The 26,166-nt window shown below is 30.3% G+C and overlaps 1 protein-coding gene across 1 annotated transcript; it reads left to right on the forward strand.

Annotated features, from left to right (window-relative positions):
- The first annotated feature begins 491 nt into the window (after window positions 1-491).
- LOC132742709 (receptor-type tyrosine-protein phosphatase T-like) lies at window positions 492-22,888 on the forward strand. The gene is made up of 23 exons (XM_060731175.1): window positions 492-1,042; window positions 8,257-8,368; window positions 8,749-8,997; window positions 9,358-9,597; window positions 10,481-11,461; window positions 11,680-11,806; window positions 12,407-12,546; window positions 14,096-14,340; window positions 15,731-15,818; window positions 16,019-16,092; window positions 16,474-16,510; window positions 16,636-16,733; window positions 17,024-17,146; window positions 17,279-17,436; window positions 17,638-17,773; window positions 17,905-18,054; window positions 18,345-18,444; window positions 18,746-18,822; window positions 19,674-19,805; window positions 20,480-20,608; window positions 21,091-21,236; window positions 21,814-21,949; window positions 22,373-22,888. Exons 1-23 carry the CDS (start codon window positions 1,028-1,030, stop codon window positions 22,448-22,450), a joined length of 3,771 nt encoding a protein of 1,256 aa, XP_060587158.1. The 5' UTR covers window positions 492-1,027; the 3' UTR covers window positions 22,451-22,888.
- The last annotated feature ends 3,278 nt before the right edge of the window (window positions 22,889-26,166 follow it).

Below are 26,166 nucleotides of genomic sequence, written 5' to 3' on the forward strand. Positions count from 1 at the left end.
TATTATAATCCTTTATGTTATTTAGTATATGTTCAACCCGTCTGCAAAAGATTATTAATAATGCCGAATTTTTACTTTTGACTGTATTTTGACAAGGGTGTCACGAAATCTCTTATTGTCTTACGGGAGAACATGTGTCTTAACAAACACGTATATATTCTATGTATCACTTTACTATTACGTACTAATATATATCTGCATATTCCTAACTGTGAGCAAATGAAAATAATAAGACAACCTACTGGCCTCATTCAACGTCAAATTTGCTGCATATCTAACTGTACATCAAATTCCACTAAAAGGTTTAGTTAATAATTGATATCTTTAAAATTATTACTTTTATTATGAAAAATAAGTTTTAATACCGTATTGATAAAAGGAGGAGTCGTTGAAAAGGCGGCTTATGACGAATTAAACATGAAAGAAAATAAACACATACAGCTTGGTCGAATTTCATGACGTTTCGACGACATCAGTTTTAGCGAAATAATACTTGAACAAGTTTGAATTGCGATTGAACGGAAAATATATTTTAAATGAAGTCATTTTTTGACAACGTCTTAGACATGACTCATGACGGTTTGGAGTATTTTGAAATTTACATGTGCCATATTGTAAAATATACTCATCGTTGAGCGCCTATCATCAACCCGAATTTTAGCACTGTGCCACGTGTAAATTACCATGTTTTTTAAATCCGGTGTGACGGGCAACCTATCAGGTATTGCTTTCCGATTAGGTGTAATAATATAATAATAGGTGATAAGATGAGAATTCTACATTTGACTAATATTTTATCTTCTTTGTGAAATAAATCTTGCGATAAAAGTTTACATTCCATTTTCGATAGGAAAAAAACATGGTATGTGTTAAATTGTTTTGAGTTTATCTTTCGATGTTTACAAAACGGGTGTTATATTTTTTGAATTTATATTTTCTTTGCTTTGGATAGCTGGATAAAACAAGGAAGTGTTGTGATCACATATTTAGCGTTGAATATGGAGTATTGGTGAAATTAAACTATTTCATGATTTTTACTGAAGTAAGAGTTTTTTTTTTCAAATTTCTTGTTCATTTTTCAATTAAGATATTTCATGTTTTCGTTTAAATAATTCATGAAAGTTCTTTTTAATGTAACAAAATAACAGTGTAATTAGTCTTGCGTTTTAAAATTCTTCTGACTGGCAATGCTTTTAGTTGATACTGTTCAAAATAACCGTCAGTAAATTTTATAAGATTAATTTTTAATTGGATTTTTAAATGATAATACTTTTCAATATTACGAAAAAAATAAAGTTTATGCTTTATCACACATTATTACAAAATATTATATATATATACCAACGCCATCAAAATCTATGTACGTATTTTGTATAAGTAAGTAAGTGAGTGAGTGTGTGTGTGTGTTGGTGAGTTGGTGAGTGCGTTGGTGCGTGCGTGCGTGAGTGAGTAGTTAAATTGTTTATTAAAGTGGCATGTGTTATTTACAATAAAATCATATAAAGATATTTTAATAAAGGTATAAAAAACACCAGTCCTCGTGGGCCTATTAGTTACTGTAGAATTTGATACAGTATCTATGTAAAGTTCTAAAATATTAAACATAAAATTAGTACAAGTTCAATTTCAAATATATGGACGATGTACGTAGTGTAGAATATTTTCACTTTCATCTTTATCAAGTAAGATATTAAAATTATGTATGAGCAGTTGATGGATTTAAATTTTAGCTAGTTTTCGAAAGGAATCGTAACTTACTAATTTGCATTTGGCCAAATCAATGTAAACCTCAATATATGAGGAACACTGTTTTCAGGTAAACTAAAGTATGCCCATTTTGACTAATCCAGAAACAAAGGAGAGAATTGTCTGTATTAAATCTTGCACTTTGTTTGCTTCAACTCCAGTGTTTGCCTTGGTGTAATCGGTAAATACCGGATCTGTTTATAATTATATACTTTTTGGCGCTGAATACTGGTTCGACACAAGCTAGGCTAAGCCTTATTAGTATTTCATTTTGTTATCCTTATTTACAATTGCTACAGATTTATCGTTCACTTTGATGACGTTGTAATCATTATTAATGTTTTACCTTTTTATCATTCAACACATGAATTATTGTGATCAAGTATTTGTGTCCTTTCACCACTAACCGAATCTGGAATACTCAAGCAATTTGGGTATTCTGCCATCTTTTAAAATCACGTGACACTGTTTCCGTTCTAAAATGGAATTCAGTGACGTACGTTCGTAATACTCCGGGAAAATTGGAACGATTTTTAGACTATTCTATCACAAAATCTTTTTGGGAATTATCGTCCGTATCTGTTATTCTACGTCATCCAATTAATCATTTTTGTTAAAAATGGCCATAATTATATTAATAATTATATTATATTAATTATATTCACAGTCACATGATTATTTAAAGGCTTTACTTTTGCGTTTATTGTGATTAGTATTATCGTATAATCATATTTTAAACATCATTTGTTTTGTTGGAAAGTGTCAAAACAGGATAACTTGATCGTATTAGCAAAAGTTTTCGTTATCTTAGACATATGATCCGTCTGTATAAAACATTACTTATATAAAACATCAACGGTCTGTAAGTACCTACCTCATGGTTGCTTCGTTGTATTGGCGAACCTCATCTTTAGACAATACATTGTCATATATTTTCATATTTTACGTATGTATAGTTTCAGATCTTTTTAACAAACTTTTTATACTCGTTGGAGCTTTACCAAATATCATACAACTGTTGTGGTCGAAAAAACCATAATAATCATAATAAAGCAGATCCTTAAAAAACTATATACAAAAATGCAAGTCTACAACGTATACCACTACCTATAAGAGACTGTTTTTTATGTTTTGAAACATATAATGATATAATTCTTCCTCATGAATTAAAGATTACCTTTTACATATTAGAAAACGACAGAAAAATAAAGGCATTATATACGCCTATAATGCTAGGAAATATTATCAAACACTCAAATAATAAACAGATATGCAAGAAAATGATCAAACAAAATAAGGTGCGGAGCTATTTGTGTTTACTATATCTTTTGTCAATGGACACGATTTTATCAATAAATCACTTCGATTTACAGCTAAAAATAAATTCGGAATCAAGAATTCTTTCCGATTTCTATTATGAAAAATCATATTTTGGTTTCCCCTTCGGTGATTCGCAGCATGTCTTATTAATAAATGAGAATGGTAACAAATTTTGCAACTCCAAATGATAAGACAAAACAAAAAAATAAACTCAAATTTGGTAATTTAATTCTTACATTTGTATCTTCTACAGGAAATAATCAATTATTTTGTAGCACACAGTGGGTTATTATTTATTTTATTGCTGTACATGAATTTGAAAGCTATAAATAGATGACAGTCCGAAATTCTATTTCTAGAAGTAATTTTAGTTAAACGAAACGGTCATTCGTGTCGCGCTATGGTAATAAAAAGCGAACTGGAGAATTTTGCACGAAATGAAATGCAAACACATTCAAGAATAAATTGTACACTTTACAAATTTATAGAAAAAAATAAGAAGGCAATTTTTAACGAATTATTATATCATAGTATTATCATTTTGAAATAGTCTTTTCCGTAGATTCTTTCCGGTTTTCTTTTTTACGGCCATGATTGCACTTATGACATTTTTACCGTGAATGTTTAAATAGACATAGTTCTGGCTTCCATAACTTTATGTGTCGCTTTTATTTTGTCATTGTGGGACAATAAACAGGTCTAGCAGAAGTATATCATCAAATCTTTTCGCTGCTCAAATCTCTTTAGCTACAATCGACCCTGATTTCCCGGGTTTTTGCTGTTCTATATTTTGTTTGAAGACAATCGGTTTTATGGTAGTTTGAGTGTAATGTTGATTTGCTGAATATTGTGATATTTTGTCAACAGAAATTTTCTTCTGCAGTTTTAGCATGAGTTGTTATGGGTTTATTGATAGGAATATAAACACACTGGTGGGTCAGACGAGGTTTTTGAAGCAATTCAACAAAATAGTAGATTGACCTCACAATTAATCATTTAACAATTTTGTTCATTTTGACTACTGTTTTGTATGTTCCAAAGAAAATAATTAAATATTCTTATCTCTATCAAGCCTACTAAAGTTCAATAATGTCTTTCGTCGCCCATTCATAAATGATATACAATTCTGGAAAAATTCAATAATCCTTTGGAAACTTATAAGACTTTCTAGTCATCAGATTTCTACTGGTTCATTTTCACTTGCTGATTTTTTTTGCTTTCGCGCTCTTTGATGTTTTACATCATGATATACCATTTGGCGCGAAACATGTAACGGACATTTTGAAAAATAAAGTTGATGAAAGGTTTTGTTTTGCCTTATTCACATATGGATATTTCTTACAATGATTAGTTGTTGATATTTGTAGAAAATGAGTAGCATTAGAGGTGAAAAATATGTACATGCTTCGATATTTTTTAATCTAATATCACTGACTACAGTAGTGAAACAAACAGAACAATGTTGCACTACTGTCGTGTCACATTACAAGTTTTGTAAGTCTTGTTTGTGTTGGAATTACTTTCCTTGCCAGGTAGGCATCAGTGAAATCATTTTTAAAAAAATTTAATTTCTTGCCCGTCACTCATTGACAGTTCATACGATCAGTATAATTATGCAAATTTAAATTATTTACAAAACATCCGTAATAATGTACAATAGTATTTCATCTAAATAGAAAATGACTTGTGCGTAAAAATGATTTGGTAAGGTATCTGTAATGAGCGCATTTTTTTGCGCAACGTTTGTACCTTTGCTATTTGTGTTACTATATTTTCGTCCATGGACCCGATTTTTATCAATTATTCCCTTTTATTTACAGCTAAAATAAATTCGGAACGAAGAATTCCTTCCGATTTCTATTTAAAAGTCATATATTAGTTTCCCCTTCGGTGATTCGAAGCATGGCATGTTAATGGCATATTAATATATAGCCGCTTGGAAGGCAGTATAAGACAAAACAAAAAATAGACTTAAATTCGGTAATTTATTTCTAACATGTGTATCTTCTAAAGTAAATTACTAATAATTTTGTAGTACACAGTGGGTTATGTGTGTATTCTATTGCTGTACATAATGTCGAACGCTACAAATAGATGGCTATAACATTGTGTAAGTCCAAAAATCTATTTATAGAAAATTTGAAAAAGGCTATATTATTTGTCATCTATAAGTGGGTCAAATATTCATATAAAAATATCTAAATACAATTCTGAACATTTTGGCTAAAATATGGAACAACAACATAATCTGACCAGACAAACGGAATAAAAAGTGCAAAAAACAAAATTAAGGAAAGGTTGGCTTTCAGGAAGGGCTTGAACCCACACCCTATGCAAACTATAGATCACCAAGGAAATGAATACACTTCACTTCAGAAAAGAGGTCCTGCCAGGTCTATATAAGATGTTCTTTAGACATACGGTATTTTGGTCTAACCTGTACTTCAAAAACCTCAAAAATAAAAGTTATGAGACTAACACAGCATCTTTTGAGGGAATGGATTAAAGCACATACCAAGACCCAAGATACAATAGCTCTTCAAACAGAAACCTTTACTAGCTTTAACTCTAGTCTAAATCTGAAAAAGTCTTACATTTCTTTTTTTTCGTCAGTCATAGAACTACATGTTCTTGTACTCGTAAATAAAATATAATCATATTAAACTTTTGTTTAAGAAATGTTTCAGTCACATTCATGAAATTGAAATGTGGATAATTATTCAACAAATATTTGGCTTTCACGTTATAAGTTTTTTCTCATAAGATGTTTGTAAAAGAATAACTAATGAATTTAGAATGCAATATCTGAAAGTTAAGCTGATAATCAAATAAACAGAACTTAAATATAATGCCAGCTTCTATTGTCAGGAAGTTTTAATCTTATAACCTTCTGACCAGTTATTAGATAGCTATTGTTTTGTGTCTTTTTCAGATTAAGGTGGCTGACCCTTTTGTCCAAACATAAACTTTATTTTCTATGGCATCATGCATATTGTGTAGGTCTGTATCTGCTAGTATATCATTTCTAAAAGATAAGCTTCATTTTAAGTTATTTGTTTATATATTTTATCATGGGATACTCTTAAATAACCACAAAAAGTATTTATCATTTAACATTTTTTTGTACACTTATATGTTTTGCTTATATTTTTATCTTTTCATATAAGAAGCTATTAAGATATACTTTCTTGTCAATGTGATATTTCAGTGAATGTTGCCAGATCTTTTGTAGAAAAAAAATACGCCAACATGTTTGATTTGGTTGACTGATTTTTTCTATACTTATAACGTAAACGTAACGTTTATTTCTTGTAACATAGGCTTCCGGCCAAAAATACAACATAATAAAGCAAACATGACATTGCAATGAAACTTATAATAAAGTGATGATAAATATACATAGAATACTGTATTATAAACATCATGGTCCGTATATAACAGAGATGACATATCCTTTAATCAATTGGTATATTTCTGAAGAATCCAGTAGTATAACCTTAGGGTAGTGAACCACCTCTTAATTTAACAATAAGTGATCGGAAATATAATTTTCAATTTGATCTAGTTACGGTTCTTTTAATAAGTCAATTTTGATACTTTTATCAAGCATAAGTTTGATTGATGAATCAAGAGACTCCCGCCATGTTTGAACATCAATATCGCGCAATCTTTAAAATAATTCTCGACAGAACTAGTCAATATTTCCAACCTCCTGGTTAATCCAAATCCATTTATGAAAATGACACGCTGAATATGAAATGCCCAACAATCAATGTTATTCTCTGCCCACCGGTATTTGGCTTTATAGCATAATGAAGGTAATCCATTTTCGCTCATTTTTAGAATCCTAAACCAGTTTTTGATGCTTTAAACTCTATTGCAATATAGTGAAAAACGGCCCAGCTCTCCATATACATACTTATTAGGAGTTAACAAGTTTAAGTTCAATGCATATTTTCAGAACTTGGTACGTACTAAATATCTTTAGCTTCTTTAGAAATCTCTGAGCCATATGCCAATATAAGTTGTATTTTTGAGACAAAAATGTTAAACAGTAGAGATACTGGTAGTTGTCCCTATCGGTATAAATTAGTTTTACCTGAAAAATAGGTGTGTTTGCTTGTTCCGATAATGTTTTGTTGACACATATACTATGAAAGTCTAGACGAGAACACTTTTATTAGATATTTATAGTAAGACGTTACTTGAATAATTTCAACGCCATAAAACCATTTTTCATAAGAACGCAAGTAAACACCATTCCTGAAACCAATGACCTTTGTATTGTCGAGATTAATTTTTAGATTCAAATCATCACAGTAAGACTTTAACCGATTAATCATTTTCTGAAGCTGTATTTTGTTTCAGCATTTAAAACATATTCGTCCACGTAAAGTAAAGTAAATATAGGTTTTAGTTCTAATGAAAAACTATGACAACCATCACTAACAGAATTATTGAAGTTATTTTAAAACTAAAAATGGTGATAGCTTACACCCCTGCCTGACACAATATGGTCATTCAAAGATTTTTGTAAGTCCATATGGGGATTTAACACTTGCTTTTATATCTATATCTCCAACTTAAGAGGCATTCAGGGCATTTACGAACAATCATGCGATGGCTATGATTGTCCCACGAATTGTCATTCAATGTTCACTGAAATGTGTTAAAAGATTGCAAGCAAATGCTTCTAAATGTTCTCTTGAAATTTTTTCTAGATAAAAAAAATCTTTTGACTTCATGTATCAGAATAATTGTGTTTATTTGTTTTTATGGTAAAATTTGTTCTCTTTGTATTGAAACAATGAAATGCTCCGTTACATATCGTGCTATTATAAATTGAGTATTTATCAAATTGTAAGTAAAACATTGTACATGTATATTTAAGCCTTTTCTTTTCCATATCCTGCTATAATAAATTGAGTATTTTTTTCAAATTGTAAGTAAAATATTGTACATGTATACTTTAGCCTTTAATTAAAACTGTTGACTGATTAAATGCCTTAGAATTTGCCTTACGAGTATCGGTTCTTTATAAATACAAACATTTCAAAGTGACGTTTCTAAAAGTTATACACAATGAAAGATTATATGTTAATTATTACTTTTGTACATGCATATGAAATGCTCACGTATTAATGGATTCACCCTTATCGATTGTCCATGGAATATATCCTTTATTTTCAGAAAAAGCAACAAAACAACAAGATGAATTTTCAAAGTTCAATAGTTTGGATTGTCACATTAGTATGTTTTTGTTTCGTTAATTGTTTATCAACAGAAGACTGGCATTTCCGAGGTACCTTTTAGTTACTTATACCATTTAATTATACACATACAAGATTAATCAACATTTTGCATACGACAACTGTGTAGAAATTTAAATCTTCTTGATTTTAATGACATGTTAAAACATAATACAAAATCATGATATGTAGTAGAAAACGTTTAACTATCTCAACATCATAAGGAAAAGCCAATGTTATCGACAAGCGTTGGTACTGAAAAGAAAATAGTAGTCTTGTTTCCATTGACAGATTAAATATGTGTTATCGGAAAATTATAAAGCACTGACTAAAAAGAGAAAATGTGTCATATGTTTACATTTGTAATTGTATCATTTTTTTCTCTTTTTAAGCAAAAACCAAGCGCTAAAACATATTTGATGTCTAATTACAGGACAAAATATAGCCTTACATAAAGAAGCTTCCCAAAAACCTGGGTCTTACAGAGACATGGGATCCTCTATAGAAGGTTATACGGCGAATTTAGCAGTGGACGGTAATGATAATAATGATTTCAACAACGGCAGTTGTACACATACCGACGGATCAGTATTTTTAGAGAATAATCAATATATTGTCCAATGGTTGGTCGTACTTGGTGATGACTATTATGTCACTGGTATTGTCATTGTAAATAGAAAAGGTTAGTATTTTCACCATAGTTTTAAGATTTACTCTTTTATCATAAGTATATACAGCAATCTTTGTTCCAAAAAGAGTTCAAAACTATCTTTGATGGTTTATGTCTTGATAAATCTTCAATTTACATGAATAATTTCATAAGACATGTTGTCTTTCATTCTAATCATGTTTTTTTTTTTTAAAGAATATTTGAATTTCTTCCTGTATATTGTAATTATAACATGTATATATATTCTGAGAAATAAAATATGTTTATACTAACTAATTTACATGTAGACGCATGGTCGCAACGTGTGATTAAATAATTTTAGTGTATACATTTTTTTACCTGCATGCAAGTTACTAAGCATCTATTTTCTAGATGTACGTGCAAGAAGACGTCTTAAAAGTTTTTACGTTGTTGGATATAACAAACACTTATGCCTGGCAGCAAATGGCTATTGGTGTGTGATATACGATGACAGTATGCAAAACAAATATTTGATGGAAAAGATTAAGATAACTGTAGATGGTACTAGGTCGTTTTCTAAGATTGCTATAAATCTTCCTGTTCATGATGGTTTAACCTACCTGACTCTGTGTGAAGTAAAGGTCTATGCAGGTATTTGCAACATTTGATTATGATTTATGGATAATTTTTTAAATATATTTTATTGCAAAGAGATATCTTTTATCGCTCGAGCTCATTAAAATATGATTAAGTTAGTTTAGACATATACGATAATTTTACACGGACAAGATTCTAAAACGTTCTATTGTACGTTCTGAATAAATTAGATATACATGTTTAATATATATTAATAGATACATGGTCATCAGCTTGTCTTTTAGCAATTTTAAATTCGCTCTGTATGTTTGATGAACAGAAATTGAAACATTTTGGCAGAGTTGTCAATCACAATGTGACAATATGATAAGCAAAAGTTTGTACTTCATATGATCAAAGTCAATGTCACACTAAGTCATTGGAAATTCTTATTTTAGTATAAATCAGATGTCGAATACTTCGCTAGTACTGTTTATTTAAAGACACCTACGCTTTCTTTTACTTTTTAATAGTGTTTGATAATGGAATATGGTTAAGAAAATAGCACTGAATATGAAATAGATTGTAATGAAAGTATCATATTGAAAACAGTGGTATTTTCACTTTTTTTATTTTCACTTGAATCACGATTATTTATTTCATCGATTTAAGCTTATGTTACAAAAAATTCGATTTTAGAATACTACTGTTAATAATAATAATAATTATAATAATGATAATAATGATAATGATGATGATGATGATGATAATGATGATGATGGTGATGATGATAATAATAATAATAATTTTGATAATAATGATAGTAATGATAATGATGATAATAATAATAATAATAATAATTATTATTATTATAATCATAATAATAGTAACTAGACGAGAAAGAAGAGACAATCTTTATCTCTAGAAAGTTACCTATAACCATAAACTTTCATTTCAGTGGGCTGTTACCAACAAATACAAAACGGCAATTTAGATCAAAACTATCAGCAATACAACGTGCACTCAAACGTTTCTGTCGTTTGCAATGCTGATTATGAACCAGAAAAGTCTGAAATTACATGTGAAATTACAGGACTCTGGAGTAGTAAACCTACATGCAATATAATTCAATGCCCTCATCCTGGAAATCCAGAAAATGGATATTACATTAAAAATCATAGTAAAAGTGATGATGTACTGGAACCAAGTAAGCCATTGCAAATAGGTAGCACTATATATCCAGTCTGTAATAAGGGATATGAGAATAATAAAACTGAGGGTAGACAGTGTCAGAATCACAAAGAATGGAGTGGTCATTCACCAGTATGTATGAAAAAGCAATGTCAGTATCCTATGTCTATTAGCAATGGAGAATATCGTTTTGTAAACAATACTGAATATAAAAGTGGGTCTGTATATTACAACACATCTATCGTTGTTATTTGCAAAAAAGGTTATTACGTAAGTGGTCACTTGAAACACGTTTGTGGTGATATGAGAAAATGGGAAGGAATCTCTAGCTGTGAAATTGTTAAATGTGATTACCCAGAAATACCAAACAAAACTGTGTCTGTAATGAAAGAGTCAAATGGTATGCTAACACCTTATACCAGTGGCCAGTCACGCTACCTAGACAAAATAATTATGACTTGTCGGATAGGTTATGTCTTGAAGACATCTTCATCTAAAAGCCGACAATGTTTAGAAACTAAACTATGGAGCGGAGGACCGGGCAAATGTGTTTTAGTTACATGTAAAGAACTTGGGAAGCTGAAAGGTGGAACATATAACTATACAAACGTACCGTCTTCTGGAGAATATCCTTACCAAACAGAGGTTACAGCCTATTGTCATGAACCATTTACACTATTAGATCCTCAAAACAGGAGCCGTCGCTGTAACGAGAACGGGGAGTGGGATAGTTTACCATCTGTATGCAGTAAGTTCATTATTGTTATAAAATAAATACATCTCACTTAAAAGTACAACATTATATGATATCTTATAAAGAGATAATTTGAAATTTCTCTTTCTTTTTCTAAATGCCTTTACGGAAAAATAACTCGTTTAAAACTTTTGCGAAGTAAACATGCTCGTGTATGACATGTATGAGGTAATATTTGAAGTTATTAAATATCAGAACATATTTTCTAATAGTTCAAACAGAAACAGCTGCTGCTGCTGCTGTCAAAAGTACATATGCAGGATTATTTGGGGGTGTATCAGCAGCGGCTGTGGTGATTATCAGCATAGTTATTGTCGTCTGTTTCTTTTTTTATCGAAGGTAAATGTCAGATTATATCAATTTGTGTGTTTTAAATCAGTAGTGGAATGAACATTACTAAACGAGATAATATTAAACTGTTCTTAAATAAACAAAATCTTTTACTCATGCAATGCCTCGATATTGCTCAAAACCGATGTGTCTTAGTTCAAAATTTTCAATTTCCGTGTTTGAATATTAAATTCTGCTTAAGGCGGCGCTAGTGGGCGTAGACGGTAGCTTGCACTGTCCAGTACTTTCTATAAACATGCTCGATCAAACCGAGCCTGCAACATTTTTAACTTTGCCGTTTTGTACGTTCTTTGGGAATTTATTCATTTTCTATTTGTGCTACTGTTTCTTAGAAAGAAAGTGTACTTTAAGAGTATTTATATAAATATCTGATGAGGCTTAATAGAATAACTGTTTCCAAAGTTCAATAATTTGTTTATCTCGCCCTTTTTAAAATCAAAATAAAATCTTATAATACATTAAATAAAGTATTAAAACACATACGTATTCAACTGTTTTTTTTAAATTATGCATGGATCTTATTCGTTTGATAAATAAAATCCGATTAAATATATGATAATGAAAATTTTATTACGCACATATAAAAAGAAGACGGATAAAAGGCAATGAAACTGGAAAGCCAGATCCATATGCACAGCTGTGGAAAGGAAACAATAACGAACGCATTTCAAACTCACAGGATGGTGTTTATTCGGAGATTCAAGAAGAAAGTTTCAATTCAATAACTGGTAATAAAGCTTTTCATATATGATTTATTTGAAGATAAAATAATGATCATCTGCTGAACAACTATGAACCTGTCTAATATGCTTGCTAATATTTCCAGTTGAGACGCTAAATATTTAGTTATTGTCTTTCCAATTTACAGGATTTTACAGGTCTTAAAAATTTTATAAAAAAAATCAACGGAAACTTTTTATTCCATTTATTGAAATCAAGATTGGATGGTGCCTTTTCCCTACTATTGAAATACTGAATTTTGGTGCAGTATTGGATGCTTAATGCATCTCTCCTTTCTGAAGAGTATTCATTTTGAGTGAGTTTCGATAGGGCGTATGTTCAAATTTCAGAATTTTTTTTCTCAATTTTTGTCTTTTTTCATCTTTTTGTTTGGCCATTTCTTTATTCTTTATTTACTTTTCTTATTTTATATAAAATCTAGAGTAAGAAACAAAGTTTTATGGCATACTTTATACTGTAAATTGTGTTAAATTGGACAGGGTAACAACTTAAAATGATTATAATTTGAAATTAGAATGGTAAACTTTCTTCATTTGTTTTCACAAATGTTTAGATTTCTATCAAGATAATTATTTTTAAATATGACAAATTCTAACAGGTTTTATTATCCCACCCTTTATTTGATGTAAAATAACAAGTACCTGTCTCAATAAAATATGATAAACAAGATCAACAAGGAAGGGCGGCGTTCAATGAACAATCTTTTCATAGACATTTGTCGTCGGTGTTATTTGTATTTTTTTGGTAAAAAATCTGGTCGTTATTAATGATTTTCAACTAAGAAGAATATGAAACTAGCAAAACTGTTTTTTCAAATAATAAAAACATATTCTTTGTTTAATAAATTTACTTCAATTATCAATATTTTCAAAAAATATGGTAAACTTTTGTCATTTTTTGTATTTATATCCAGAATATAGTAAAGTTTATTAATTTAAAGTTTTAAATGGCTTTTGAAAAAGTGTAATTATACATCTTATACCTTGCGTTTAGTTAGATATAATGACAATTTCTATGACATTTTGATTCAGGTATTTCATGTTATTCTGACATTTAAAGAAGAATGAATGATATGCGATTATAATGTTCCAGCCTTCTACTGAAAATATAATATATAAGAATAATTCATGCTTGAAATACACAATGACACTGTATAAAATATGATATTTAACACATACAGAAATTTCTGTACATAAACTTATATGTACAAATGCTTTGAAATGTGATAAAAAAAGAAGTCGTATTATTCATTTATGAGAAGTTGGTAGTTTACCCACAGGTAAGTTACTTTGGAGTCAGCGCATCGTTCCTTAGCGAGTTGTTAAGCACTATACCAGTACTATTTGCCTTCATTAACGCAAGATAACTTCTGTACATGCAAGAGCAAGTCACCGTAGAGTAGATTTTATTATCAATCACAGCGAGAGTGATCTGCACGTAAAGGAATCCAACCCGGGTTGCCCGTTTCACAGGCCTATTGAGCTTATCGGACGGTTTACCATGCATTAACGAATTAAATTTTATTATGTCTTTTAGAAAGCAAATCATCGAATACTAAAAGTGATGGGACGTACAGCAATGTAATGAAGAAGACGACAAACAAAAATATCATAAAACATTCAAACCAAAGTTCGGATTCAAAGTTCGATTTACAGTCAGAACCTTACTACAGCTTCACAGATGTTAACAATGTTCCTAAAACTGCAAAACTTGTAAAGGATCTTTCTGATCTGATTCTGACAGGCTCAGATGCCAAGCGGAATTTTGAGACAGAGTTCAATGTAATTCCCTTAAGATTTATTTTATAAAAAGAAACAACACATTTAAGAATTTGGATCGATTTCAATTAATAAAAAAAATTATGTAAGTACATGTTTATAAACTTGCTAAAAATATGTTAAAATAAATATAAAAATGTTTTACTACGTTATACATGTATTACATGCTTTATATCTGTACATAAAGGTTTTACTGAACAATTTAAGAATTACATTTCAGTTTAAGTGTTTATTTTATTAGAACATTCTTTTATTACTCAGAAATACTTTGTAATCATTCTGTATTCAATATATTTCTTATCTGGCAAAAAAATGGCTTCGTTCAATATCGCTATCAGCTCAGTTTGCTTACATATAAACACAAGAGCAAAACTATTTTAATTAAACATACAAAGTCACAATGATTAACAGCATATTATATCTCAGAGGACAACTTAAATCATGTGAGTACATATGGTGAACATGGTAAATTTACTTACTGCAAATGTCAGCGGCTTCTCAGCTTCCGTATACATTGACGGTTTGTAGGTTTTGGAGATGATGGATGACAGAACTATTTCATAAAGTTTATAAATAGGGTTTTATTATTCACGTCATCAATTAATATGATAAAAAATAAAACATCTTAAAATATAATTAAAATAACATTATACAAACATAACATATTGAATTATTATCTGACAGATAAAGTTTATAAATTGAGGTTTATTATTCACTTCATCAATTAATATGATAAAGAATAAAAAAATCTGAAAATATAAAGAAAATAACATTATACAAACATACCGTATAGAATTAATACTTGACAGATGACAGCTGTCAAACAAGTAAACAAACGAAACAATATACATGTAAGTGTGATGACTCGTGACAGTCCGCTATCAAAACAAAAAATTGACTTCGTTAATATTATTACATTAATACATTATATAATTATCAAACCAAAGATTTACAGTATATTCAGAGATATGTTTACAAAATACAAAACTCTTATTTACCTGAATGAATATTTAATATATCCAGAGATATTTGATATTTTTAATTGCACAATAAAAAGCTTATGCAATTTGAAAACTTGTTTGACTAGAAAAGTAAATTATGATTGGTTGAAAAGTGTCACGTGTATAAACTGATCAAAGATAAGTCCGAAGTAGATAATATTGAAAATATCGGGAAAACTACGGAGTACAAGTCGGATCGTGTTTTACAAATGAACAAAAACAACGGAATACATTAATAATGATTTTACCCTACGACACAAATATTATACTAACTCAGTAATACGGAATGTGTCATAAATAAACATTCTTATATTAAATGCATAACTTGTTCTGTATTTCAAACTTATGTTTTAAGATCTAAAATGATGCTTTTGCTCTTTTGATATTTTCAGGCACTTCCTCGAGAAATGATTCAGCCCCACGAAGCAGCATTGGAAAAGAAGAACATAATTAAGAATCGATATAAGAACCTCTATGCTTGTACGTTTAATACAAGTTTATCTGTATGGTATAGCTATTTAATTATTACGCATAGAAAATGCTTAAATAACTTAATTATTCTCTTCACTTTTCTATAGTCAATTACAGACTCATACCTAGTATTGTAAGAATTTAAGAAATGCAAATTATTGATTAGTCGACATAACAATATCTTTATTTTTCTTCTTTTTGTGGTATAGATGATGACACACGTGTTGTATTAAAAACTGACGAAGCATCACAGTCGGATTATATTAATGCCTGCTATGTGAATGTAAGTGAAATAGACTCTGACAATCTAAAAATGTTTTTGAAACAAATGTGACAGTCGTAAGTTGTTTTGTGTAATTTGTCATAATTACTCATGAAATCAGTAAACTGTCTGTTTCTGTTCATTTTTTTTTGTCTTTTTGTTCTTTTTGTTTTGATAATGTGTTAGTATTTATAAAAAGCGTTCTCTTCAAATTTACATGCGTATAAACAATTGAATATAGAAGATTCTAAAGGATCAACTATTTTTAAAACGTAAAGTTTAAAGCTCTACATTTGAAGTATTAAGAAATCTATTTCGCTCCCTAAATTCTTAATTGTTTACATTTATTTATTGTTTAACTCATTGTCAAAGTTCTACAATTTGCATACACTTTTCTTTCAGGGTTTCGCGACATCTAAACAGTATATAGCATCACAAGGTATACTCATGATATTTTTTTTCATCATCGTTTACAGATATTTTCTAAAATTTTGAATTCTTTAAAGTAATTTTAAAGGCAATTCAAACATTGTGATTTTTGATTTTGAACTTCTTCAATTTTAGGACCGACGAAGGAATTATTATTGGACTTTTGGAGAATGATATGGCAAGAAGAGAGCTCAAGGATTGTTATGCTTACAAATCTGATGGAAGAGGGGAAGGTAAACTAAGTCAAGGCATTTTCCCCCTTTTATTAGCTTCTGATACATGGATGGATAGCGTAGTTAGAGAATTAGATCAGTTTTGATGTCGCTACACTAATAAAAATTGCTAAATTTTGTCAGCCCCTTGGCAGCGAAGTGAATACACTACTGTTAAAGATAAACATTAGTTTAAACACTCGACCGATGATCAAGAGAAGTTATCGTTCAAAGCATTCACTTAATTATTGTATATACAATATTAACCCGATTTCTTTATAAGAAATCAAATATTTCTTTTCTGATTCAAGGAAATATGTGAGCAGTATTGGCCAGAAGAAGGAACCAGTCTTGTGTTCGGCAAAATTATTGTACGCACACAGAAAATTGACAATTTCTCACAATTTGTGACAAGGACCTTTCAAGTGATAAAGGTATTTACTTAAGAAGTTTTATGATAAACAATTGTATTAATTCTAGATTCATGTGCATTGGTCATGCTTTTACTATTGGTCATGCTTTTATGCACGTATTTCAATGATATACGTGACCATTCTCATCTTCAGGAAGGTTCGAAACAAAAGCCACGGACTGTAACACAGTATCATTTCACTGCATGGCCAGACAAAGGTGTTCCGAAATATGCATCTTCACTTGTACAATTTATTAACAAAGTGAAATATGACTCAGTCGAACAGAATGGACCCATTGTTGTACATTGCAGGTATATTTTATTCAAAATTTAGTCATTATTTTTTGTAGTGGACTATTTATCGAATGATATTCCGTCACTCTTTGATCCTTCTTTTAGCAGATAAATGTATAAGGCATTTCATGCACATTCATTGCAGTATCATATTACCATGAAGAAATTTCTTTCCGCTTGATAAACTTCTTGCATAACTTTTTATGTTTTGTTTGATAGTGCTGGTGTGGGAAGAACTGGAACATTTATTGCACTTGACTTTCTGACTGAACAAGGAAAAGCCCTGGGCTATATTGATGTTCTTGGAACTATTTCTGCGTTTCGGTCACAACGAGTATGCCTAGTACAAACTCTGGTATGGAAACTTTCATCTACATATTTTACAATTATGCCTTGTAGAAATAACAGAACGCAAAAATGATTTTGAATTGTTATTAATCGATTATTGATTTTCTGACAATTGTCAAATTCTTATTCAATTTTCAGGACCAGTATATTTTTGTTCATCATGCTCTTGTTGAATCTTTGATGCTGCCCACATCGGCACTACCGGCCTATAAATTTCCAGAAGCATTTCAGGAACTACTTCAGATAGACACAAAAAAGAAAAAGTCGAAATTAATTCTAGAGTTTGAGGTTTGTGTATTTACTAGTTAACTTGAAATAATTTCATTAATTAACTTTAAGTTTAAAATTTATTGATAATGCAAATGATCAAGCCATAATAACATTCTAGTTGAAAAAAGATCTAAGTACATGCATGTTACATTTCTTTATCGATTCTTTACAATGATTTGGAAAAGATCCATACAAAATAAAATACTTTCCAATTTAAGAATGCTTCATAAATTTACAGTCTTTAAAACAATTAACACGGATTAGCAAAAGAGAAAAAGAATTCAATACAAGAAAATATTGTGTTACAGACTTTAAAGAAAGTATCTCCGGTGGCCGATGAAGATGGCTACGTATCATCTAAACTTGTCAGGAACAGACGGAAGAATAGATATTCCAACGTGCTTCCCGGTATGATACATTGTATTACAGCTTTCTTTGTGAACATTTGTGAACATTGTTTATAACTATGTTTATATAATCCTGTTAAAACTGCATGCCTAGATTCAAGTAACAATTTACATGTTATGTGCGATTAATGACTGATTTTGTAGTATCTTGCAATTACAGTTTTTTTTCTTGCATATATTGACTGCCTTTGGGGGTACAACATGTAGAGTGATCAATTTCATATGATCATATATGATCATAACACATTTTTTTTTATTTTTAAATTATCAAATTAATAAAATTTCTTGCGATTTCTTTTCAGTCGAAGAGTTCATGCCATCTTTGCTGTCATCTTATTCAGATAGTGACAACAGATACATAAATGCTGTATTCTTGCCGGTAATTGCAATACTTAATTTTCTTACTTGTAAATTATTTAGAAAAAAAAAGTCTATAAAAATATTTCATCTTTAAAGCATATATATTTGATAATATCTATATGCACTTTTTGCCGATAATTGATAGCTTAAAACAATTAGTATTATGTCATATATTCGTTTTGTTTACCCCTATTAAATGTGATAACTGGTTGGCTGCTTTTTTGTCAATAATTTTAATTTAATACTCTTTCGTTTCAATAAATAAAGAAAAATTTAGAGAAGTAGTATGTATATTTAAGTTTATATAGTTCTATATTCAAAAACAGTCTAAAACAGTGTTTTTCCCTCGATTATTTCAATAATTAATTTCTTGTTTATTTTAATATTTAGAGAGAAAAACAAACTGCATTTCTATAAATTCATTTTATTTCAATTTATGATAACAGTTTGGTTCAATAAAACAAAAATGATGATAAAGTAAAGTATATCAAAGTGTGTAAATAAAGGGACAATACTGTTAAAATACTCAGTTTACTTTTGGTTATACACATAATTGGGTCTACAAGGTAGGAGGACTTAGGTTGCTGGACTCAAATCATTAACCCATCACCGCTGTTTGTTCGAGTCCACCACGCATTGACCTTGAAACCTTTTATAAGAGGCAGCTATCCAGCCAGCTTATTTAAAGTCACTAAATCAAAAGTTCAAAAACATCAAACAACTTGGGCAACACAAAACAATGATGCAACTCTGAAAATTATAACAAAGAAATAACTCATAGTTCACAGCTTATAACATGACTTTTTAGGTCATTTTTCATTGTATTAAAATTAATTAATCAGAATTTTTATGAACGGTTACATTTGTTAGAGTTACAAAGAAAGAAAAGCCTTTATCATAACACAAACACCACTGGAAACCACAAAGGAGGATTTCTGGGATCTCATATGGGAACATGATGTCCACACTATCGTTATGATGAATAATTTAAAAGAATCTGTGGTATGATATAAACTGTTTTAAAACATTGAAACAAATGTTAAAAAATTGATACAATTTGCGTGCTAAGATCATGTTGGTGTCTCCTTTAAAGATACTTATTCTGATGCTTGTTTATTGCAAGTCATGCCATTATTTAGGTATTAATTGTGTTTCACATTGTCGTTTAAACTTCCGCTTTTATGAATGAAGAGTTGTCTGTTTGAAAACTATGAATTGTACTTAAGCCATATCATAATAGGCTCTCATGCTTCTATTTGACAATAATTATACAAAGTTCCATGTTTTGAACAACTTTAACTAAGTTATCTCGTGTTATTTCTTTACTTATAAAGCTCTTATCTATCATATCAAAGCTGTTTTGGAGTTTACGCATCAACCCACGGTATAAAAGAGTTATTTTTTAATAATTTGCACAGTATTCTATTTTATGAAATAATGAATAACATGAAGTTAACGTCTTTTAGAATTAGTAATTATACAGTAAGGAAAAACATAATTTTTCTATAATCATAATAACAGTCATGAGTGCAGCGTCTCGCCTTCCATAAAATTGTTCTGATTTCATAACCATGTGTGACTTTTCTTTTTACGCTTTAAAAAATAACAGTCTCCACTAGAATTTACACTTTCAGTGGTTACGTATTTAGAAAAAAATATTTTATGTTTTCATAAAGGATTCTGAGAAGTATTGGCCTGAGAAAGGTGAATGTGTTACATTTGGTAACATAGAGATCACCGAAGATGGTGTCGAAAAGAAAAGCCATCACCAACTTGTATCACTGTCAGCAAAGAAGCATAAATTGGTAATACAACTATTCCAATTAAATTCAGTGTAGTTAGCTTATCTGATAACTTTGTATCTAAATACAAAATACGGAATATATCTTAGCCCGACGCTAGATGTTGTGTGTTGTACTTTTAAAAATTTCTTAAATTTACTACATGTTTATTTATTGCAAATACTACATAACTTTCGAGATATTTTCTTTTTCAAAAGGATATTTTAATTTAAATGTCGAGGGTGTCCATTGCAGTGGTTGATGTAGTTGAATCTCGACGAGAATTGTGGATTTTGTTTTCATGTGAGGAACCTCTCCAGTTACCTGGCGGAATGTCAGTGCTTCTACTTAAGTAACGGCTTATGCCTGAAATAATGTATGGAGAGGCAACTGAGGTCTTCCTTCACCAATAAAGCTGGAAGGTCTCTATATGACCTATCTTGTGTTGGTCCCACGTAAAACCCAGCAACAACAACATTTAATGTATTCCTTTTCAAATATTTCAGACCCGTAAGATCAAACAGATTCGGTGTGGGGGATGGTCCTACAATAATAGTTTACCAGACTCCCCAGATGTTATACTAACACTGTTAGAAATTGTTAAAGTATGGCAGCGACAGTCTGGTCATCATACTATTGTTGTACATTGCATGTAAGTTATTTACCCCCAAGTTATACTGATTTATAAATTCCAAAAAAAGTTAATCGTAAATATAATATACTCATTTCTAATTAAAAGACTTCAGAAATGATATTGATACTTTTTTTTTCTCTCTGAAATAAGAAAGAAACACATTTACTATTTACTTTAATTAATTTATACATTTCATACACAATATTCTTTATTGCTTTAAGAGTCAAAGTTTAAATTGAAAAAAAACAAAATTTTTTGTAGATTATTCTGTAAATATTGACGTAAAGCATACAAACAATTTTGAAAATTGTAATGCAATTTGCTTACTGTATTGCCATCAAATTTATACTGTTAGAAAGAAACACATAAACTTTGGACATTATTTAATTTATACATTTCATAGACAATATTGCTTTATTGCTTTAAGAGTCATAGTTTAAATTGGAAACTAATTCACATTTCTGAAGATTTATCTGTAACGAAAGACGAAAAGCATGCATGCATTTTTGTAAAACCATGTAATTTTCTTACTGTATTGACAACACATTTATACTGACATGGCATGCTTTTCTTGCACATTGAATAATCTTACCAGGAATGGTGTGGACAAAAGTGGTTTGTACTGTGTGATATCAGCAGTTATAGAACGCTTACAGATCGAACAGGACGTGGCAATATCCCAGGTCATTGAAGAAATGAGGAGCGCTAGAGAACAGATTATACCCTCTGTGGTAAGTATTGTTATCTGTGAACAAAATATTAATAAATTGGATGATTTACTCAACAGCCTATAAACAACATATTAGTTTGTGTTGTTTTTTGCGCTTTTTACCATGCATTTTTTTGATAAATAAAGAATCATCAAAAAACTTTATAGTGAATAAATTCGTATGTTCACAGTTATGGATTGAGATTTAAAGCAGTACTGGATTTCGTAAAACTAGTATATTACAAAATATTGCATATATGGATTAAGTTAAAAAAATATTTTGTATGTCTGAAGGTTTGACTTATAAAATTTTGTGTTCTATTGTTCAGTTGCAGACCTACGTATTTCCTCATGCGATGTTATTCCCTTTTACGCTCGTATAACTACTTGCATAGATTATACTAAGGAATATTTGATACAATGTAATGTAATTTTATGATTGCAGGAGCAATACAAGTTCTGTCATGAGGCTGTCCTTGAATTCATACACCAGTTTGATACATATTCAAACTTTACTGAGTGACAATGACATTGTGCTGCTAGAATTGTTGTGGTTTAACACTGACAAGAGACAAGAAACTTTCAAACCTTAAAGACATTTTTGAATTATTTGATATGTATATATACGTATATGCCTTTTGCATTTCTGACTCAATCAAAGCGAGTCTGTATTTTACATGTAATTTTGTTGTGCTCAATGCTTCTGAGGTATCACCCTTTCCCCATATCTCTGTATAATATAAGATTGTGAAATATTCTTTAAAAGATGTAACTATTGCCAAATGAGAAAACAATTCATTATCAACATTGGTTACTTCTCAATAATATTCAAAATGGAGTAATACATTATTGCATTTTAATCAATGCATAAGAAAGAAATATATAGTGGGTAAATTATATAATATATTGATTTCGACTGCAACATTTTGTTACACTATTTTATTATTTAATTATTTGCACGTATGGATTTTTATTGTCCATCAACACTTTTCTCTACAAGTTACGCTTTCATATAAATACATTTTTATCATAGAACGATTGAAAATCCTTTGTGTTTCTTATTCCTGAAAATATGTCCCATCGAATTGAATTATTTGGATTATAAACTGTAATGACATTTTATAACAGAAAGCATGTTATAGACCGAACCTGTACAATTATCGTCTATGATAATGCTTGTAACACTTAACATGCAATCAGAGGAGCTATATTTCATATCCTTGTGGATCTCTTTAACGGATATTTGTTCGTTATAGTACTTTCATTATCTAATTTTGTATTATTTGGCGTTGAACACTTGAAAAGTCTAGAACCACCTTTATGATATGTTAATCTTTTTTCGTCAAGAGACAGAATAACCTCTGACCCAATTTCAAAACAAAAACAAAAAATAAATAAATAAATATTTTTAGTTCCATCCATTACTATCTTGCTAAGGAGACATTCAGTTTATGTCTCGGGATCAAGTGCCGCTATTCTTTTTTTGTTGTTGAAAGTTCCGTGATCACTGCTGTATGAACCTTTCTCATGTTTCTAAATTAAACACAAATTTCGTGTTAAAATTTTGTTTTCTGCATAAAATCGGTTAGGTGGGTGGTTGTTGAACCCGCAAATTTTTAACTTTGCAGTAGTGAACAATTTTTAAAGTTTGTTTTAGTTGTACTACTTGAAACTCGAAACATTTACCTATTTCCTTTAGTGAGCATGCGGCAATGAAAGACAATATAATGTCCTCACCCAGTGTGATAAAGGCACTGTTTTGGAGACAAATAAACAGGATGTTAGCAAGTATTAAAAATTAAAGCACATTTTTTAAATAACTGAAAGTGTTATATTGACGTACTAATACCTATTACATTTTTAAAGTTTGACCTGAATAAGTTACATCATATGTGCACGGATATACATAAATAGTAGACCAATATTGTTTTGAAATGATAAATGCTTGTAAATGCAATCTCCGCACTGAAGAGCTCTAAAATATTGTGGCGGTTGTACAGTAATTGCCTCGACCATTAGTCAGGTCACATCCGTGTGTTTGTCCGGTTTTGTTTGTCGGGGCATAATTTTACAAGCTGTTATATTCTTGCAACGTTTTAGTGATATAGACCTCATTAAATCCAAGTACAGCGCTGAAAATACCAACCTTTTGCATAAGTTTTGAGATGTATGCCCTTTTAAATTTTTCAACATTACACATCACCGAGAGATAGATCTTGTGGAGAAATACATATTATCAGTACCATAACTCTCTTTTGCAAAACTTTAGAGTAATTGTTCCTTGTAAATACTTCAAACCTAATTAAAGTCTGGGGCATAACTGAAAAAGTGTTAAAGTATCAAGTTGAAACTCCATAGATTAGTAGATTTCATTCAGATAAATTGCAGTGTCAAATACCCATACTACCCTACTTTTTTCCAAAATTTAGAGTTACGATCCTTCAAGTTTTTTTTTAAAATTTTATTTTGTGTCTAGAGCCTGTCATGTATCAACATGATACTATATATTCATAGTACACACTAATGTAGTTGCGTGCTCGTTTCAGCTATAAAATAAACACAGGCTGTGGCATGGTTTTTGTCTTTATGTATATTGAACTTGAGAAATTAAGCATACTTTTGTAATTATAGACATTGACATCGTAGCCTATAATTATTCCACTGTTTATATTTATGTACCTATAAATTTTTATTAAGTGAAATGTTTGCCTTATTGTAAACATACTTTCTTATTTTGCTAAAACATATATTAAACAAATAAAGCATGGCCTTGAGGGTAATATGCAAGTTGACGGACCGGTTGGTCCGACTGAGAAAGGTATATGGCCCGAAGCGCAGCTGAGGACTTGCATTTTGCCCTCAAGTCCATGTTTTATTTGTTATACTATACCACATCTAAATTCTTTGCTGTCAAACGTGTATTAAGGGACCGTCCAAGGGGAACATAAAAAATGGTCGCTTAAAGAACGGTCTCTTAAGACAAAGCATGAGAAAAAAATCAAAATTTATACATGGAAACTTTCATTGGAAAAATATTTTTTAACTTCACTAATATAAATGTATGATAATAATTATGCTCCGATCATCTAAATAACTGCTAAAAAATAAATTAATAAATTGTGATTTGATTGTTGACACTTGTGACATCACGAGGCGGCTTTCTCTAAAAACACAAACACTTGACAGGTAAAAGTGGCCGATTGATGAAAAGAATGATCTCAATTAATTGAATAATTAGCAATCACCGGTCGCGTTGAGCAAAAGTCGCTTAATACACGTGGTCGCATGGGCAAGTTAAATTGTTTTGTCTGTTAGTGTTGTTGTGAAATTCGCACGTTGAGAAAGTCGCCTTAAAACAGTCTGACTGGGTAGCCGGTCTGTATGCTGGAGGGCGTCATATATAAAATGCAGGGGGAAGGAAAGGCAAATTAGGTATAATATTTTGAAATAATAATGTTTGTCTCCCGCGAAAGAATGACAAATCATAAGCCAAAATACCATATGAAGATCTCTGAAGTTTATCTTCGTGCTAATCACATTTGGCGATTGTGAAAACATTTCATAAGTTTTACAAACACCATTAATTTGTGATAAGTCGCTAGGCTTAAGATTGATACATAAGAGAGAATCGCCATACAAATATATCCATTCTGCGGAATCTTTACAGCTATGTTTACAATAATTTAAGCCATTTTAAGACAAACCTGAAATTAATTTAATATTCGATGATAAAGCGATTGATCAAATCGAATATCCCCATTCCCCATTCATGAAACTCATCCACAGACAATAAGTCGTTCTCTGACGTGTCTAAGGACGTTCGACAAAGGAAGCTAGGGCTTGGTTATGAAGAATGCTACATAACAATGTATAATGTAATATTGATATCATCAAAAACTGGTCTATAGTGACAGTATATCAAATCAAAAACTGACAAATTGATAAATTGCAATTGTAGCATCTTTAAAGGGAAAGCAGAGCTAAATGCAAAATATTTGTTTTTAAAATTGTGACCTCTATGTGATCTATGTTGAAATAACACTGTATCAATTGTTTGGGGTATTATGACATATGTCACTGTTATCATCAAGCCAAAACAATGACGGTGTGCAAGTTGGATATTGGCCTCGTGTATCAATCTTTCTGTTCAGAAAAGACCTTGTACTCCGTCGAAATCCTATGCATGCTATAAACTTTATTTGGGTTCAATGTCCCTGGTTATCGTTTTGTCGAGGCTGT

Source organism: Ruditapes philippinarum, unplaced genomic scaffold (assembly GCF_026571515.1).
Source record: "Ruditapes philippinarum isolate M1 unplaced genomic scaffold, ASM2657151v2 ctg2857_1_1_1_1, whole genome shotgun sequence".
Classification (NCBI taxonomy): Eukaryota; Metazoa; Mollusca; class Bivalvia; order Venerida; family Veneridae; genus Ruditapes; species Ruditapes philippinarum.